The sequence below is a fragment of the Bipolaris oryzae genome, assembly GCF_000523455.1.
Source record: "Bipolaris oryzae ATCC 44560 unplaced genomic scaffold scaffold_25, whole genome shotgun sequence".
In the NCBI taxonomy this organism is placed as follows: domain Eukaryota; kingdom Fungi; phylum Ascomycota; class Dothideomycetes; order Pleosporales; family Pleosporaceae; genus Bipolaris; species Bipolaris oryzae.
In genome coordinates this window covers 75,379-88,909 of record NW_006911301.1, presented here as the reverse complement: position 1 = coordinate 88,909, position 13,531 = coordinate 75,379, and the positions used below count along the sequence as shown (strand labels likewise).

Sequence of the window (13,531 nt, the reverse complement as noted above, 5' to 3'; positions counted from 1 at the left end):
AAATCCAATTTTGGTCGGAACAATGAAATTCGGTGTCACGCCAGTTTGTGAAAGCCCTATACCTATCTTGGGAGTAACTGCTGTCTACGCATTGAATTCGCTAGATTACGGCGTAATTTCGAGATGGGAGGCTTCAGCTAAATCTTTTTTTGTTTTTGCATGTTCCTCTTGTGAACCGGAAGTAGGTTCAATTGCGGAGTAGAGCCATTGAGCAGCATTTGTCTTCAGATTTTGCAATACATACTTGAAGAACACGAAGTATTGTATTTTCTGTATAATGGTGCTCAAAATGTACTCAGACTCAATAATTAGGTCTCCAGGAAATTAAAAAAAAGTTGCTGGAATCCAGACGTTGTTGAAATAAAAGCCTCTTCACATTGCCATCAGATGAGTCCAACTTAAGTAAAACATCAAGACCAATTCCCCGATCTCCCTTGTTTGACTTTGAATGATTCCCATCCCATGCCCCATCAATCTCGCTCCCCGCTCTCATCCCATATCTCCATTTCCGCCAGATCCACTACCGCCAGATCCACCCAGCATTCCCCAGATCCCCATCACGTATCCATCTTCGCACCCGCCTCCACACCATAAGCTACAGCAGCACTAGCCGCAATCCTATTCGATCCTAAAAAACAACAACAACCACCACTCGCATTAGCCCATCCGCTCAATCCCGAATTCAGCACCAGCGCTCGCACTTTCGGAACGCAAAAACCCCGCGAAATCCACCACCAAATTCAGAAACAAATAGCGCGAGAAGAAGGACTAACCATGGCTGCCACCTATCAGTTCCAACGCTTGATACACAAGTCCCGAGCTCCCGCCCGCAAATGCAACAGCGTTGGTGACGAGACAGACGATGAGCATGCAGCTAGGTAGTACCGCGGTGCCAGAAGAGGTAGCATGCGGTGTGTTTTCGAAGGAACCGCCGTCGAGGGGGAACACGGTGAGCGTCATCATCGAAGGTTTCGCTGATGAATGCAGTTGAAGAAGAAGAAGAAGAAGAAGAAGAAGAAGAAGAAGAAGATGTTAACGCTGGCTGTGAATTCTTTCGCTTCGTTCTTGCAGTCCGACTTTCGGTTTGAGGAATCGAGGGAAGTCTTTTTTTTCTTCGTTGTCGGTTGTCGTCGGGTTTTTTGTTTCGGAGTTAGGAAGAGAGAAAGGGAAAGGAGATGGAGGTGGCAAAGGTGCATGGCAAAACATGCTGGTTCTGCTTTTCAAGCTTCATCAGAGACAGAGAGAGAGAGAGACATGGTGTTGCTGAGACAATGTCTGATTTTGGGGAGGGTTTCGCGTCAGGCACACCCCGCTCGGACTGTCTTACTTTGTGTCTTGAAGTGACTTGGTTTGGAAATGCTGTGGTTTTTTTTCTCTTGAGCTGCGGATTCGTTTAAGGGGTTGCTATGCTTTGTGAATTAGAGACAAGCTAAGTAATGTGGTTTCGTTAATTTCGATTCTGTTACCCCCTGTTCGAGGGTTTGGTATGGTGATGAGCGGGGAGATGCAGATGGATTTGGTTACGCCCCTCTTTTGTGGGGACTGTATGGATTATATTTGGTAGCGTGGAGCATCTGTGGAAGTTGTGGGCTTCTGGTATCGACCCGGGGGTCTGGTAATATACTAAAAACGATTGCGTGCATGCCTCGATTAACTGTAATTGCCCAGTTTATAGACCGGTGCTAAAAACACATGAAAGATACATTCCAAGAGGTAAGTTTCATAGCAACTGCTAAAATGATATATTGGATTGAAGAAAATCTATCCGGGTATTGAACAATTACAAAGAAATCTATCAAGCGTCATCGTCATTTCTGAGCCTGGCATCTTTATATGCTTTGTCTCAACTCCGTGTACTCATCAAATGAGGGCTGAATAGCCCATGTGTGAAGCGTGCTGGATGACCACCGCGAATCTACGCATGCCATCCCTTACTCCTCACGACCGCGCCTGCGGTTGTTATCAATAAACACCTTCTTGAATCTGAAATGGCACAGATCCTTCGTAACTTCCCAAGAACTCTTCATATTCTCCTTGACAAGTTGTCGGGTTGGCTTTTGGAATAGTTGGTCGATTTCCTCAAGAGTGAGATCCTTTGTCTCAGGCATGAAGAAGATCTGGTAGAACCAACCAACAACGGCAATGCCACCAAAGAATCCAATTGTAAGACCTGTCTTGGTAAAGGCTTCTTGCATGCCAGTGAAGTTGTAGGTGATGATGAAAGAGGAGAGGAACAGCCATGCAGTCGAGGTAGTCATGCCATATGAACGAAGGTATGTAGGGTAGACCTCAGATGGAACGACCCAAGTGAGTGCGGCGTAGGAACCGAAGAACAGCATATACAGGACCAGACCGGTAAAGTATATAGCGAGTTTGCCGCTGAGATCAGTGATCTGGTAGGAGACACCGACTAGGACGAGACCAACGAGGAAGCCAGGCAGCATGGAAATAGCCCAGAAACGACGTCCGCAGGTTTCCATGAGGAATATAGCAGGAATTGTGCCAATCAAAAGCGAGCCTCCACCAACAAGCGAAACATATGTCGAATCGTAGGTATTAAAGCCCATTTGCGACATTAAAATTCCCAAGTAATATAAAATTGCATTCACACCCGTAAATTGACCAAGAAATACCATGATGTTTGCGTAAATAATGGCGCGTCGTGGTCGTGGTTTGGTAAAAAAGTCCATCCATGGGAAACGGTTGGTGCGTTGAGCGGCCACCTCAGCCTCCTCCATCTCGGTGCTGACTTTCATAACGAAGAATTCCTCGCGCGCTTCGTGTGTAGCGATACCGCGAATACGCATCCATACCTTAAAGGACTCCAGAGGCTTCTTCTTGTGCATCAGGTATCGGGGGCTTTCCGGCATGAAGAGAATACCGATGCCCATGATGGTGGAGAAAACGAGCGAGGAACCGAGGATATAGCGCCAGCTTCCTGGGACTTTGATGAACATGGCAGCGACAGCATAGCCAAGAACTTCTCCGAGCGCGATGTTGAATTGATACAGCGAGACAATGTTACCACGCATTCTGCTCTCGACGGTTTCGGCGACATAGACAGGGACGGTACCTCCTTCGAGACCAACACCAGCTCCCAGGACGACACGGGCGGCAACAATCATTCCGTAGTTCATGGCTCCAGCTTCTAGAGCGCCACCAATCGTATAGAGAATGCAGGAAATGATAATGGCCCAACGGCGACCAAAGTACTCATTGCATGGCGAGATGAGCAAAGCACCAGCGACAGCTAGATGAGTTTAGTCCAAGTCTCGAAAACAGAATTCTCCTTGAAAACGTACCACCTAGAGGCATGCCAGAGTTGACCAGCGAATTTTGTTGATCGGTAAGACCCAGATCATGGGGAAGTGTCAAATTGGCACCGGAAATAAGCGACTGATCGAGACCAGAAAGCAGACCACCCATGGACGCAAAAACAACAAGCATCCATGTGAAGTGCTTAGGGTTCTTGAATTCGAGGTCGAAAAAACCTTTCTTGTAATTGGCCTGCTCAAGCTGTTTTGAAAGATCCTGGATTAAATTCTCGGATTCCCATCCTCTCGCGTCTTCAAGCTGCTCTGTCCGGGCCTTTGGTGTAGAGTAATCGGGCGCAGGAGCAACTTGAATGTTATCGTTCTTTTCAGTTTGGAGCTGTGGGTCTGCCGACTTGTTGCCAAACTCAGCCATCTTGGTATCCTTCTCGTCCATGATGGGCAGTGATTAGCGAAGGAGAGGGCGTTCAAACGAAAGAGAAGAGACGCAGCAGAATCGCGAGTGATCTCTCGCACACGATAAGAAAAACGCTCTTCAGTCCACATCTCCTCCCTTTATAAACCCCAGTGGAGAAGATCGGTGCCCATGGAGAAGTCCCCATGGTCCTCCTCATGGGGCTGGAGTGACGTAATGTGGAGTCTCCATGGCACAGAGACAGCAAATTTTCTGGCTTGCGCGCATAGCGATACCGGGCCCCCTGCCAAAACAGTAAGCGCGAGTCTAAAGCCGGTTGTTGCAGGTTTGCCAATCGTCGTCCAGTAGTAGCAGAGATGAGCGTTGATAGACAAGCATCGGTCCGACGTCTTGGTGGAGCTTGGCTGCAAAGAAGCTTCTAGCGCCCCACATGAGGCTCTGCGATCCAACAAAGTTTTCGCCCGAGATATCCACCGATTGCACCAGAGGCAGGGTGTGTGTGTCCCCTCGTCTCGAACGTCATTCCCCGTGGAGTTTTGTTGGAGGTTCCTGAGATCGTACCAGCAAAACCCCGCAAAGCTGGAGATACAGTAGGTAAAGATAAGCATTGGGTGGCATGCGGGAGTGGCGGACAACTAGGCTTTGCAGCCAGTTCTCAACACCGTTCAACTGCCGGAGCCTCGACCGGCTTTACTTCAGTCAAAGCGTCAAAGCTATGACGTCGTTGTGCCATTGGGTTCGTCAAGAAGCGGTGCGAATTGCCAAAAAGTAGCAAACCAGTTCGACGCACGTATCACTATCGGAATCGGAGGGCGGAGGAAACCCTGGTCGGTGAGGCTCTCTTCCAGGTTTACCACCAGGGTATCGGCGTCCATACCCTTTGTGGACATAGCCGTAGAGAATGGAGGGAGGGAGTGTGCCTAGCTTCAGTACATCGTCCGACATGTTCCGCTCCAGCCTCGCCTCCCCCAGCCTGGAGGCCCTGCAACAGTGCTGCTAGGCCCACTCTCCAGAAACCCCAGGGGGGACCAGAGCCATGTGTTGGGACCACCTCGGGTAGAACCGGCCATGGAATATGGAGAAACGAACGTGTAGCATCCGACATTTTGTGAAGATCAAAGTGACACGATAGTCATGAGCGGCAGAATGAGCTTCGTTACGAGTCAATTTCTACAGCTCCACCAACCATCAATATGAGTTGTACAAACCCCGACATGGCACCATTCCCCACCACCGTCGAAGCCCAAGGCGCACTAGCACAGGAGCTACGAATGAGCACAAAGATCGCAGCGCCGAAACCTCGGAACTGGAACTTTGTTCCCATCCATACACACACGTACTAACTGTAAAAATTGTCTTCGCGAGTCAAGAAATACCGCTCACACATGTTCGATCTGCTAGTTTCCTATTCCTTCCGTTGCTATGTGCAGCTCCACTATGAAGTGGTACTCACTAACATCGGTTCATGACTCAGATATTGAGTGAGAGAATCATAACGGCATTAGTTGCTCATGAAATGACTCCATTGGGCGCGGCCGAAAAAAAATACAAAAATCCCTACATACTGTTACGTCTTGAACTTAAGTGAGGTGGACCACCTTGCTTCTGGGCAAGACTCTATACTTACACCAAAGGACTTGTACGAATGGTTATCACAGACGATAGTTTCGTCAACGATGAACACAGCGGATTAATATATCATTTAGCTAAAGTACCACGAAGCGGATCAAGGTGTCCATAAATCCCGTCTAGAAGGTTCCAGACAAAAAGAAAAAGAGATGTGTATAACACATTCACAGGTTCAAACTACCACTATAAACCCCACAATCATATACACCAACAATATCACCGAAAAGACATGAAACATCGCATCAGCAGACCATCTATTTCATCCATCAAAAGTCGCTATATATCCATGCACGCTAAATACCCAACAAACACAACCATAGTCATTTCAAATCCTGTTCTCCTCAAACAACACCATCACCACCCAAACCCCCCGTTAGGCCCTTCATTCTTCTCCCCAGCAAATCATCCTCTGAAGCCAAACTAACCAGACTCTTCCTTCTACCACGCTCACTCTTCCTCACTCTCCCCCTACCCCTTACATTCAAGTCTCTTTCCTTTACAGACTGATTATTCTGTGGGCTTCTCTTCCCCTTATTCAGCACCGTCATTTCCAGCGGTCTATCCTCATCAATCGAGCTCGCAGTCCCAGTTCGGCGATGGTGTCGCCCCCGCTGAGGCGATGTAAGCCCATCAATCGCATCCGCCAGCCCCACAGTCCCGAAATAATCGCCTCCTCTCTCGCCTGGCCGTCGGACTGAAGCAAGCGGCGTGTACATGGGCGTTTCAAGCTCACCCTTTTCGGCATCGGCGTCAAAAGCCTGGGTGATCCATTTGCCGCAGCGATGGATGTACTTCCAGCCCTCGGGGAACACGCCTACGAATTGCAAGAAGCCGTGGCTGATACCTGGGATGAGATCGACGTTTACCCAGTTCTCTTCGTCGAACTCGCCGCGAGCCCAGTCGAGACCAAGGTCTTTTGCTGCTACCCATTCGGCGCGCTTGGCCTGTCGTAGACGTCCGGCAAAGATGACAGTGTCATCGACAAGCGGGTCGCGCTCACCAGTCAGCATCCAACACTTGGGGAATTTCGCTAGAAGTGACTCTGGTGCAAGCAGTGGTGAAAGAAGAAAGTCGGTGCTAAAGTCCGGGCGATGGTGCGGGCCTATGTACAGGATGATCATGGCACGCATCATTTCTGGTGTCAGGATACGGTCGTTGAAGTAAGAAATCATACTTGATGTTGCAAGGCGGGTTTTGATGGTGGTTGTAGGAGGTGCTGGTTGCGGTGCACCTGGGGTAGGTGGCTGAGTTGCTAATGGCGTAGGCGGCATACTGTTGGTACTTGCCGATGTTACCTGACCGGCGGCAGTGTTACCATTGGCGGTGGCATTGCTCGTATCGAGGCGAGGAAGGGAGTGACTGTCTATTCCAGTATGGGCAGCAGAGAGCCTGATCATCGTCTGGGCAGATTTGAGGGTGCGGGTAGAAGTTGCATTTGGACCATTGGTTATGCTTGGTTTCTTGGTTTCATCATCGCTGTCGGTATCAGATCCATAAGGAGTATTAGGCGCAAGGTGTCGGTAGTCATCGCTCTTATGTCGAAGGATGGGCCGATTTGTCTTCCTCACCCGACGGTCGCGAATAAGGGCCATCTGCTCATCTGACATCCAGTTTCCAATGTTCATGTCCAGCGCCGGATAGACCAGCACTACGCCAACAGGGGGCGGTAATGCGCGTTCGCCCTGCCATCTTCGCGTTTCGGTCGAACCACTTTGGAGAACCATGAGCACCATACCCACAGCCAAGTTACCGCCTGCTGAATCACCACAAACGACAACTTTGGGTTCGACTTCTCCCGAAAGTCCCATGCATGTCCCCCTCGAAGCCATGATCATATGGTAGACATCATAGCACTCGTTAAGCGCATAGGGATACGGGTGTTCAGGTGCCTTTTTGTAGTCCAGACTCAGCACAGGCAGACCGGTTTTACCAGCCCATCCCATGAGCTTATCATCGTGGTTCCTCGGGTCCATGGCAACGAAGCCCCCACCGGGTATATCCAGCACAATCTTGTCGTGCTTCTTGAGCGCGCTTCTTGGGCCGTTGAAATACAACCACGCAGTCACAGGCTCTTTATAAGAGCTTGCTCTTGGCCGTGGTATCCTGATTTTGCGCGGCGGGTACACCATCAACCTCGGGCGCATCAAGCTTGTCAAGGCGCCAAGATATGGCGTCGTTCCTTTGTTCCACGCGACACGCAGGTGATCGACGGTGAGAGTGGCCCTAATCTTTCTCACCTTCTCGTCGGCCTGCTCTGCGCATATCATGTAATATATGCTAAACACGATCGACAGGAAGTCCCTCAGGCCCTTTCGCTTGATGCGCATGGCAGACCAGAAACCTGCATCCAACGCCGTTGTAACCCATGTTGCACGGAAGTAGGAGCGCGAGTAGAGACTTGCGAGCGGCTCGGGGCACTCGAGACCGACGAGCTTGCCAAAGTTGCGGGCAACGTAGAGGTAGAGGAGCGTTACGAGGACCGATTGCCATACAGTCAGCTTCCTGGAGAGAAGGGCGGAAATGCGGCGGACAATTGGTGGGCCATGGCGGTCGCCTCTAGAAAAGGTGTATTGTAAGCACGTGTTGTTGGTAAAACTAAGTACGCGAGGGCTTTACCTGTAGAGATAAAAGGACCAGAAAGATACTACTGCTAGCACCTGGATCTTTCGAAATTGCACTGACGGCCGCCCAAGTACATGATCTATCATGGCGCAAGCTCGTTCACTCTCGTTCGCACGGCGCTCCCCTTTACAAAGCGCACTCGGATATTCTTATTCTGAACCTGTCAAATAAAGAGCTTGCCTCGTTCAGCGTCATGAAAGGCGTCAGAGTCGGGTCTCCACGGTTGTTGTTGCAGCAGCCAAGTCTTGCGTCAGCATGTGTGAATGCCAGGAATGTGGAAATCCGGGGTATGTTGGCGGGCAGTACAACCTGGGGTAATAAAAGATGGGGGAAGGGATTGTAACTCCAACTAGTGAGATCGGGAGAAAAGAGAGAGGGGACAAAGATGGGCATGCTTTCAGCCCATGGTCATCCATGTGTCTGAATAGGCGTCAAGGCCGTCGACAAGCGCGGCGCATTTGCTGCATGAGGCTCTGTGGTTGGGTGAGGGTTCGGCATGTGACAAGCTGTTGTGGATGCGTGCGTGCCATGTGAAAGCTGCGCTATGACATGTTCTCGGCTTTGACAACATTTTGTCCGAGGAGTCGCGTCATGCATCCCGGCGGGAGCCTAGTAAACCAGCCACGGTATTCTCCAGATCCCCATGTTCTTTGTCTGCTGATTGTTGTTTGTAATAAGCAATGCACGTGGTCGGAATTCTATATACGCGACGTGTTGTGTTGATATAGTACAGTATGCATCTGCCATTATAGGCAGAGGTACAAGAGGTTTGGAAACAGTAATAAACAATGCGTGCGACGGAAACCCGTCATATATAGTATATACCATAACTGTAGAAATTCCGGAGTATTATTAAAGAAGAATAGGTATAGTAAGCCCGCCAACACCCCGAATCGCGTGCCAAGCTATGTACCATGAATGGGGTTAAACACTTCGTGTGCAGCCCTAATTTAAGCCCGTCACAACTGCGTCACAACTGTGACAGGGGGCTGCAACCAATGATCTCTTCAAAGCCAGAGAAGCACTGTATCAAGAACCAAAAGAAAAGAGAAGAAAAAACATCCATCATGCCTCGCCAAACCTCCTCTCGTACAAATGAAATCGTTGTCCGTACGTGGTGTACGTAGGTCCAAGCAGGCATTCCTACCTGACAGCCTTGATCCACTCTCCAACCTCAAACCCAACCCTCCTCAAATCGGGCTCGGTAAACTTCCCTTCCTTCTCCTTGAACACAGTAAAGCACCTGCTGGGATCATCCATTTCAGGCTTTTGCCCGATCTGACCCTCCTTGGCATCGTAGCTCTTAACGTACAGGGTGAGATCCGGGCCCACGGTTCCTCGCCAGAGCGTAGCCATCCACTGCCAATGATCCATCGCGCTGTAGGCATCTTGAATGGGGATACGGGACGCGTATGCGACAGATGCATGGAGTTGGAAGGTAGGCAGGATGATGACGGGCTTGAGGGTTGCAGCGGGGGAGTCGCATAGCATTGCGGAGTCTTTGCGCGAGGCAGTAATGCTGGTAGAAGAAGTATCTTTATCGGACATAACGATGTCTTGACAAGGGGAAGCGGCGGAAGAAGCGGTGGTGATGTACTCAATCATCTCTTTGCTCTTGCCATGCCACTCCTTGATTAAGTCGAGATAGTCATCGAAAGTAACATCCTTGCCATCGTTGCCAGGAACTCTTGGTGGCTCGGTAATCTGGGGCTTGAACTCGCCTTGTTTGGCAAGGTGCTCGTTGAGCCATTCAGAAAGCTCTTTAACCGCAGCGAGATCGTCGCCTTCGATAGCGATAATGGCGCCACGGCCTTCCTGACCAGATGACATTCCCTCCCTAAGCTCCTTGTACGGAGGCGTTATGCGGCCAAGAAGCTTAATCTTGTTTCCGTACGCATAGGCACTGAGAACTTCTTCCACGCTTTTAGGGCTGGAGCTGTGAGACGAAGGTCCCACTTCCACTATCGAGAGTCTTCCATCACGAGGAGTGCGGGGAGGCGGCATGGTCGCGCTATTCGGGGGCGAATATCGTATTTGAATGGGAGGCAAAGATTCGCGCCTGGCATACTGTGTCGAGGGAAAGTAGGGCCCATCTGCTCTCAGGCCAAGGGCAGAGTTTGGGTGTCCATATTCAAACCTTCGTTTCTTGTTGGGTGTAGAAGGGCTTGTGGCCGCTGGATCGTCGCGTATCGCCGAAGTGACTCTCAATTTGAGGTGGTTAAGATTCGGAGGACCGTGGCCCCGTGGGTGAACAGGTGACTCCATGCTAAGGTTGCTGATCACTGGCAGGTAGCGAGTTGTTGGTGTGATACTTTCAGTGATATTAGGAGGAGGCAATATAGGAATGCCAGAGGGGTCAAGATATGGACTGGTAGGCGTCTTGATACTGCGACCGCCGCACCGTTGACAACGATATTTGTCGACAGTAGTATGCTGCCCGAAAGGGTTCAGGGGCGATGAACCGGATTTGCCTATTCGACGTGGCTGATATCGGTAATCAGGATACTGTTCCTGGTGCCTAGCCTTCTCCTCCTAAAAAACCATCAACATGAAGATAGACAGCAAGAAAAAGTTGCAATACTAACCTGTGCAAGATCTTGCCAGATCTTCTTGCGCTCTTCAGGTTCAGCCTTCCACTGTTCACCGATGATCTTGGAAATGTCGGGGTTGTTGAGACCAGGGTTGCGAGCAATGATAACCTGCTGGTGGTGCTGCCGATAGAGGATAAATGCTGTAAAGGGTGGTCAGCAGACTGCGCGAGACTCTTCTACAAACAAAGCAGTATTCTTTGTTCTGATTCGGACTCCGAATTATGACGATATGGTTGGAAGATAGACCGCTGCGAGACAAAGAGAGATCAAAACCCACCATTCCTGGGCCGGGGTATCTTTGGTTCTGGCTGACAGAGACAAACGTGGCCTACAAAGTCCGGAGACCCAGCGGTTGTTGATGTGGCACTTGGAGGTAGCTTCTCATCTGTCGGGCTGCCAGATTCCTCACTTTCAGATGCTTCTACAAGTGAAATAAGCCTTTTCCTTGTATTTCGAGGAGAAGATGTGCCAGTTGGCGAGGGATCGTCCTCGCAGTTGTGCTCGGTGGTAAGATCAGGCATCGAATTAGAGCGTGTCTCTTGGATGCGACTACTCTTACGCAAACTCCGTGGATGTTTTGCGACATCTATAGGGGACTGTGGAGAAATATGTTCTGTCTGCATTGTGGATCTCACGTAGCGCCTTGGAATATTGAAGAAAGTCGCGACAGAAAGTGAAGGTGAAGTCGGAGGAGGTGAAGTCCAAACAATCGGTGGCGGCACTAGACTTGCTAGCATTTTTGGGTATTAACAACAAGATAGCTACGCTAATGAGCTTCCTCAAGGAAAGCCACGATTCATTGTTCCGCTTTTCAATGAGTACGAGGCAACGAATTGGATCGACTACGCAATATTCCAGGTTTCTTTAAATGCACTATGCGACATGCGGACCCATAGCCTTTCCGATCCAGTAAGATTATTGTTCCAGTCAAATGCAGTTGACCTCTATTAGGAGTTTCTTTGTTCTCCAATGTCCAAAAGTGGGCAAGGCCCTGTCCACCAATTCGCGAGACATCGCGGCACGCCTGCAGCCGCCATGCAAGGGATGATAACAATGCAACCCGCTCTTTGACGGTAATTACCAAGTGGCGCGGTCTCGGGAGATGCATAGAGATGCTGCATATAGAGCCAACACACTATGCTACAAGCGGGGTACAATTTGTGGAGCGTCGCTGAGCATCAAGCACCACTGTAGGGGCTTGGCCAAGTTTTTAAAAAAAAAGTGTCTCTAATACAGCTTGCTAGTACCCGGGAGGAAATTTGAGTGTGAAATGCTCGGCCTCTTGTTTCTCAGGTTTCTCCTTATTGTCAGAGCCCTGCGTCTGTTGCTCCCGGCCCACAGATTGGTTTCCGCGGATGAGGCTGACGGCTTGGTTCCCTATTAGCGCGTGGGCCGGACCGCTGAGTTGAACGTCATCCCTTTTATCTGGTCAGCTCGAGACAATGCGTTTGTGTCGTGATTGGCGTACCAAAAGAGATGTTCAGCTGGCGTGGAGCATTTCTGAACGTCGGATGCTTGCAGACTGCCCGCACTGCCCCGCTGCGAAGCTAGACATGGTTGCTCAATGTGTTCAAAAAGAGGCGCCTGTTTGCCAACACCAAACGCATCCGAGAGTTGTTTCGAGTGAAGTTGCTTGGCCCGGACTTCTTGCATGATTGCTTCGTTCGCCTCTGGCATGTACACTATACCGTTCTTCCAATTGTTCGCAGTCCGATGCAAAACCAGATTCCAATATGACCACAAGAAGATGAGTCGGTGCTGAGTCTCCGCGAATTGGGCCTCGTGCATGGCTTTCTTCTTCATCTGGAACCGAGGTAGGAAGCTAACGTCAATCATCTTCGGGATGATGACCTTGGGTGGGAAAGGGGCATCTGCAGCCAACACATCAAGTTGGCGAAACAATGATGTGATGCTTTTATCAATTGCGTACATGGCAACACTCTTCTCCAGCGTCGAGTACTCTAGAAGGTCCCAGAGGCCAAAATAGACTGCGAAGAATGTCCACTCATCCTCTTTACGTAGGCGTTGCGGGATGAGTCGTCTTCCTTTGTTGTATGTGACAAACTGCTCCACTTGTGCCTTGAAGTCAAATGACATGACAGCGCTGTCATTGCTTTCGGAGCCCATGGCATCCTCGTAGACTGCAGCGTCAAGCAAAGCATCAGTCTGTGCCCCATCAGCCGCGATTGGCACTGAATGTGCGAAGTTGTCAATAGTATCACATTCGAGCTACAGTGTGTGTCAGGCCACGACTTCTTCAGAACATGTGGCACTTACCTCCTTGCATAATGTCTCTACCCACAAGTCGCCTCGATCCGCGTCGCGAGCAACGATAGAAGATAACGCTGGCGACGAGACACGGTAACTGCCCGTGTCGGACCAATCGTTACCAAATACCACAATGCGATGCGCACTTCCACGCCAGACGGTATGTACAGTTTCCTCAAAGCCGGCTGAGTCCATCCAGGTGATGTACAAAATCGTGAAAATAGCAAGAGCAGCACATACGTGCAGCCTCGACACGAACCGCATCGTGTCGTCGATCAACCCCTCGAAGTAGATGAAAGATCGAGGCAGTAGGGTATTGACGATGCGAGGTGTCTAAGGAGATCCAGGTCGAAATCAATGTTTTGTCGAGAGATAGGCTGCTGTAAGCGGTAATAAGCAACGCCATTGCAGCCAGCGAGCAAGCAGCATGACGCGTCGGTGCAGAACGAGTCTTGCTGTGGATATCGACCCCGGACGAACAGGGGCCACAAGCACGATCCTACATCCAAAAGTGGGCATGTGTCGCGTGTGTAGCAACAGTCTCAGCGCTACCAGGCATGCTTGCTGTCAATCGATGAGCATGCTCCAGCCTGGGCGATTCGCCACCTAACCCTATTCTTAGATCAGGCTCCTGAGCCATTGCTACTGCTCCAATACCATAGATGTTGTGTGCTTCAGGCCAAAATCAATGGGACATCGATAGCTTGCACGCGTGGTTGGTGCGGGTTACTCGG

General features: G+C 50.2%; 4 protein-coding genes across 4 annotated transcripts; all 4 read right to left on the bottom strand.

Moving 5' to 3' along the window:
- Positions 1-1,032: 1,032 nt before the first annotated feature.
- On the bottom strand, positions 1,033-1,206 carry COCMIDRAFT_87967 (uncharacterized protein; the record flags this gene model as incomplete). The annotated part of the gene is made up of 1 exon (XM_007687060.1): positions 1,033-1,206. The coding sequence occupies one exon, from the start codon at positions 1,204-1,206 to the stop codon at positions 1,033-1,035; it is 174 nt and encodes a 57-aa protein (XP_007685250.1).
- A 725-nt stretch (positions 1,207-1,931) lies between these two features.
- On the bottom strand, positions 1,932-3,708 carry COCMIDRAFT_2847 (uncharacterized protein; the record flags this gene model as incomplete). The annotated part of the gene is made up of 2 exons (XM_007687010.1): positions 1,932-3,250; positions 3,303-3,708. The coding sequence occupies 2 exons, from the start codon at positions 3,706-3,708 to the stop codon at positions 1,932-1,934; spliced, it is 1,725 nt and encodes a 574-aa protein (XP_007685200.1).
- Positions 3,709-4,537: 829 nt separating this feature from the next.
- COCMIDRAFT_34279 (uncharacterized protein) lies at positions 4,538-8,024 on the bottom strand (the record flags this gene model as incomplete). Its single annotated transcript, XM_007687035.1, has 4 exons — positions 4,538-4,669; positions 5,124-5,139; positions 5,764-7,872; positions 7,933-8,024. 4 exons carry the CDS (start codon positions 8,022-8,024, stop codon positions 4,538-4,540), a joined length of 2,349 nt encoding a protein of 782 aa, XP_007685225.1.
- A 1,057-nt stretch (positions 8,025-9,081) lies between these two features.
- COCMIDRAFT_87821 (uncharacterized protein) lies at positions 9,082-13,061 on the bottom strand (the record flags this gene model as incomplete). Its single annotated transcript, XM_007687059.1, has 6 exons — positions 9,082-10,470; positions 10,524-10,669; positions 10,807-11,159; positions 11,777-11,947; positions 11,998-12,758; positions 12,807-13,061. The coding sequence occupies 6 exons, from the start codon at positions 13,059-13,061 to the stop codon at positions 9,082-9,084; spliced, it is 3,075 nt and encodes a 1,024-aa protein (XP_007685249.1).
- Between the last annotated feature and the right edge of the window lie 470 nt (positions 13,062-13,531).